At 32.2% G+C, this 1,988-nt stretch overlaps 1 protein-coding gene across 4 annotated transcripts in view; it reads left to right on the top strand.

Moving 5' to 3' along the window:
* Positions 1 to 1,486: 1,486 nt before the first annotated feature.
* LOC106883948 (methyl-CpG-binding domain protein 2) overlaps positions 1,487 to 1,988 on the top strand; it is a 29,956-nt gene continuing 29,454 nt past the window's right edge. For 2 of the 4 annotated variants that reach the window (XM_014935113.2, XM_014935106.2), the window contains exon 1: positions 1,495 to 1,789. In XM_014935113.2, the coding sequence (XP_014790599.1) occupies positions 1,695 to 1,789 (95 nt within the window). In that variant the 5' untranslated portion in view covers positions 1,495 to 1,694. Of the gene's footprint in view, positions 1,790 to 1,988 lie in introns of all 4 variants that reach the window. The other 2 variants (XM_052973196.1, XM_014935126.2) reach the window with 2 other exon arrangements.

The raw sequence follows: 1,988 nt of genomic DNA, 5'->3' as shown, positions 1-1,988 counted from the left end.
AAATTATCGAAATAAGACAATTTTTTACATGAAATAAATTCGAATACAAAAATATTTTTCTGTTCTATAACACAAAATAGATAAGTATACGAAGTTTGAAAGTCTTTCGGTACCAAAAACACTATGTAAAACATTAATGAAAAATGTGGCCCCCGTTTTAAAAAAGATCCAAAATTTCTTGTTACGGTATTATTATAGATATCAATTTTCCAAACTAAGAAATCTTCCAATCTGTGTTATACCTACCTACCTAAACGTACACATACACAAAAATACATAAATCTAAGCTACTCAGATGGGGTGGGGGGGGGATTACGGAAATTGCCGAACGTTTAGTTTTGATAGAATTTCTTCGAAAGATAACCCCAATATAATAGAATAATTTCGATTTTATTTCATCAAGAGCTTCTAGGCTGTTTCGCAGTTCAAATCTCCCATGACCTCTTCCCATCTTAAAAGAAATTCTGATATGCACTAAAAATATCCCAAAAGGCAGAGAAGCCGAACTGGCCCGAAAGATTGCCGCTTAAAACACTCGTGTAAGAAAAGTCACATTTAATTTGATAAGAGAAAAGGGGCAGAATTCTGGTTTAAGCACCTCATATAACCAACCCCTGGGATCATTTTGGAATTTTCAGAAAATTTTTGCGAATTTGTGTTGTACGCACGGAATCCATAAGATTATGAGAAAAAAAAAGTTTTTTTCTAATTTTTCGAAATCCTCCCCAACCCCATAAATCCTAAAATTTCCACTTTCTTGAACTTATTTTTTTCAGAGTTAAAAATACGGACAATACAAATTTTTTGCTTAAATCCCAGCATCCTTGGGGAGAAAATTGTCGAAAAACATCAATACATGTCAGAGTGACAAAGAAACATGGTGGTCGTAGGATGTGCTAAAAACAACAGCTAAATCGCCCTAAAATCACATATTTTTTTTCTTTTTTGCATAATCGTATGAATTCTCGTGTGTAGAAAACAAATTCGCAAACATTTCCAGACAATTCCAAAAAATAAAAATGCTATTAGGGGTTATATAGGTGCTTAAACCAGAATTCTGCCGAAATAAGCATGAACGTCATACAATCACATAACAGTAATGAATGAAGTAAGCCTTCACAAGGCCGCAGTCTCTGAAGAACGTAAAGAAATAAAGTTAGGGAGGGGGAGAAGAGCTACTAATTTTTTTAATATTATACACATTGAACTTTAAAAAAAATTAGTATATATGTAAATATTTAGAAATTATTTTTAAAATATTGATGTCTATAATATTAATTGTTAATTTTTTTTTCTGAAATCATTTTCTGGTATGTGCGGAGTTATATTAATCTTCCTCTTTTACTTTCTACCGATGAAAACAAAGACTACAAATGACCAGCAATGAAAATAATGTCACTTCCGGTTTTACAAAAGTTCACTTCCTCTCTTTGTTTCTTTTATTTTCCTCTCTCCTTCTTTAGTGGGAAGAGAGGGGGAATTAGAAAGAAAACGAGAGTGTGGGGAGATAGAAAGAGACAGAGAGGAAAGGAACAGTATAAAGATAAAGAGAGAGAAGATAAAGTATAGTCAGAAAGAGAGAGGGAGAAAAGAAAGAAATAGTGTAAAGACGGAGAGAGAAAGAATGAGAAAAGCTGAGTGATTGAAAGTAAGAGGAAGTGTGTGTGTATGTGTGTGTGTCGAAAGATAAAAAGATGGACTGCGTTGGACTACCTTCTGGCTGGAAAAGAGAAGAAGTGGTTAGGAAATCTGGTCTGTCTGCTGGGAAAACTGATGTCTATTATTATAGGTTTGATTCAACCTTATTGCTGCATCCAAATAAGATGACTTATTTTGAAATATTTTGATTTAAATTTTTGAAATATATATCTGGTGTCCAAAAACCTATGGAGGGGAAAACTCATCCACATGTTTATATATTTTTTTACTTGGTACACAATGTATATATATATATATTTATATATATATATATATATATATATATATAC

This window comes from Octopus bimaculoides, chromosome 15, assembly GCF_001194135.2.
Source record: "Octopus bimaculoides isolate UCB-OBI-ISO-001 chromosome 15, ASM119413v2, whole genome shotgun sequence".
Classification (NCBI taxonomy): Eukaryota; Metazoa; Mollusca; class Cephalopoda; order Octopoda; family Octopodidae; genus Octopus; species Octopus bimaculoides.
Note: the sequence above shows the minus strand (reverse complement) of the source record. Positions and strands in the feature narration are given on the sequence as shown.